Genomic DNA, 878 nt, shown 5'->3' with positions numbered 1-878 from the left:
TTTTTTTGTCCAATCAGATTTCAGCCTCTATGTGTTGCCATGTCAATCTAATCTGCCCAGGGCCTTCAGAATCAGTAGTGCTGGCCAATGTAACTTAAACTGTATTAGCAATGGAACTGTTTCTTTAACCAATCAGATTTCAAATTCGCCTCACAGGGCCAGCTAGCTGGCCCACAATGATGTCCGCATTTTTCCATCCTCTGATTGGTTGGTCAGAGCAAAACTAGAAAAGGGCTTACGATGGAACTGAAACGCAGAGATCACCTCTGTGACAGAGTCATTGAAGTCTTCCTGCTCAAAGAAAGGAGGATGGATTTTGTCTATAAATAAATAGCATCTCTGGTGAGTATGATGTATTTAACTTAAAATTTGTATGTTTTTGTCATGTTATTAGATAAATATTGATTCTGAACTGCTCCAGATGATGTATGTGGCACAGTTGCGGTTGTGGTGTAGAGGTTTGGAGTTGTCTTAACTGGGTTTCTTGCTTTAGTAAAAATGGTATTCACCCTCAATACCTGAAATACCTCTCTCTCTCTCTGTAATGCCAGGCTTTGTTATATTGTGTTTTTGTATAGTATTGATGGTTTTTATAATCGCGACGTACAGTGTATTAAGAGGTGAATTAAGTCGGGTAAGTCCCCACTGAAGGCCCAGGTACCAAATGCACGGCCTGCCACTGAAAAATGTAGTTCCAAGGTGAAACAGTTCCATCTCCATAATTTCAGATATACTTCTAGGTGCCGCATAGTATCAGTATATATAAAAATTTTGCTCTGGCAATTTTTATTCTAAAAATATGAGTGTTACGCAAAGTCATGCGATGGACTCTGGTCGACTCACCTTCAGTGCCACATTAGCACAGAGGTTTGGGTTCA

The 878-nt window shown here is 40.0% G+C and overlaps 1 protein-coding gene across 1 annotated transcript in view; it reads right to left on the bottom strand.

Annotated features, from left to right (window-relative positions):
- Positions 1-878, bottom strand: part of LOC109966441 (tectonic-1) — a 12,675-nt gene that overhangs the window by 4,200 nt on the left and 7,597 nt on the right. Inside the window, exon 7 of the mRNA XM_020611271.1 lies at positions 844-870. Within this exon, the coding sequence (XP_020466927.1) occupies positions 844-870 (27 nt within the window). The remainder of the gene's footprint in view (positions 1-843; positions 871-878) is intronic.

Source organism: Monopterus albus, unplaced genomic scaffold (genome assembly GCF_001952655.1).
Source record: "Monopterus albus unplaced genomic scaffold, M_albus_1.0 scaffold111.1, whole genome shotgun sequence".
In the NCBI taxonomy this organism is placed as follows: Eukaryota; Metazoa; Chordata; class Actinopteri; order Synbranchiformes; family Synbranchidae; genus Monopterus; species Monopterus albus.
This window is presented reverse-complemented; position numbering and strand designations above follow the sequence as displayed.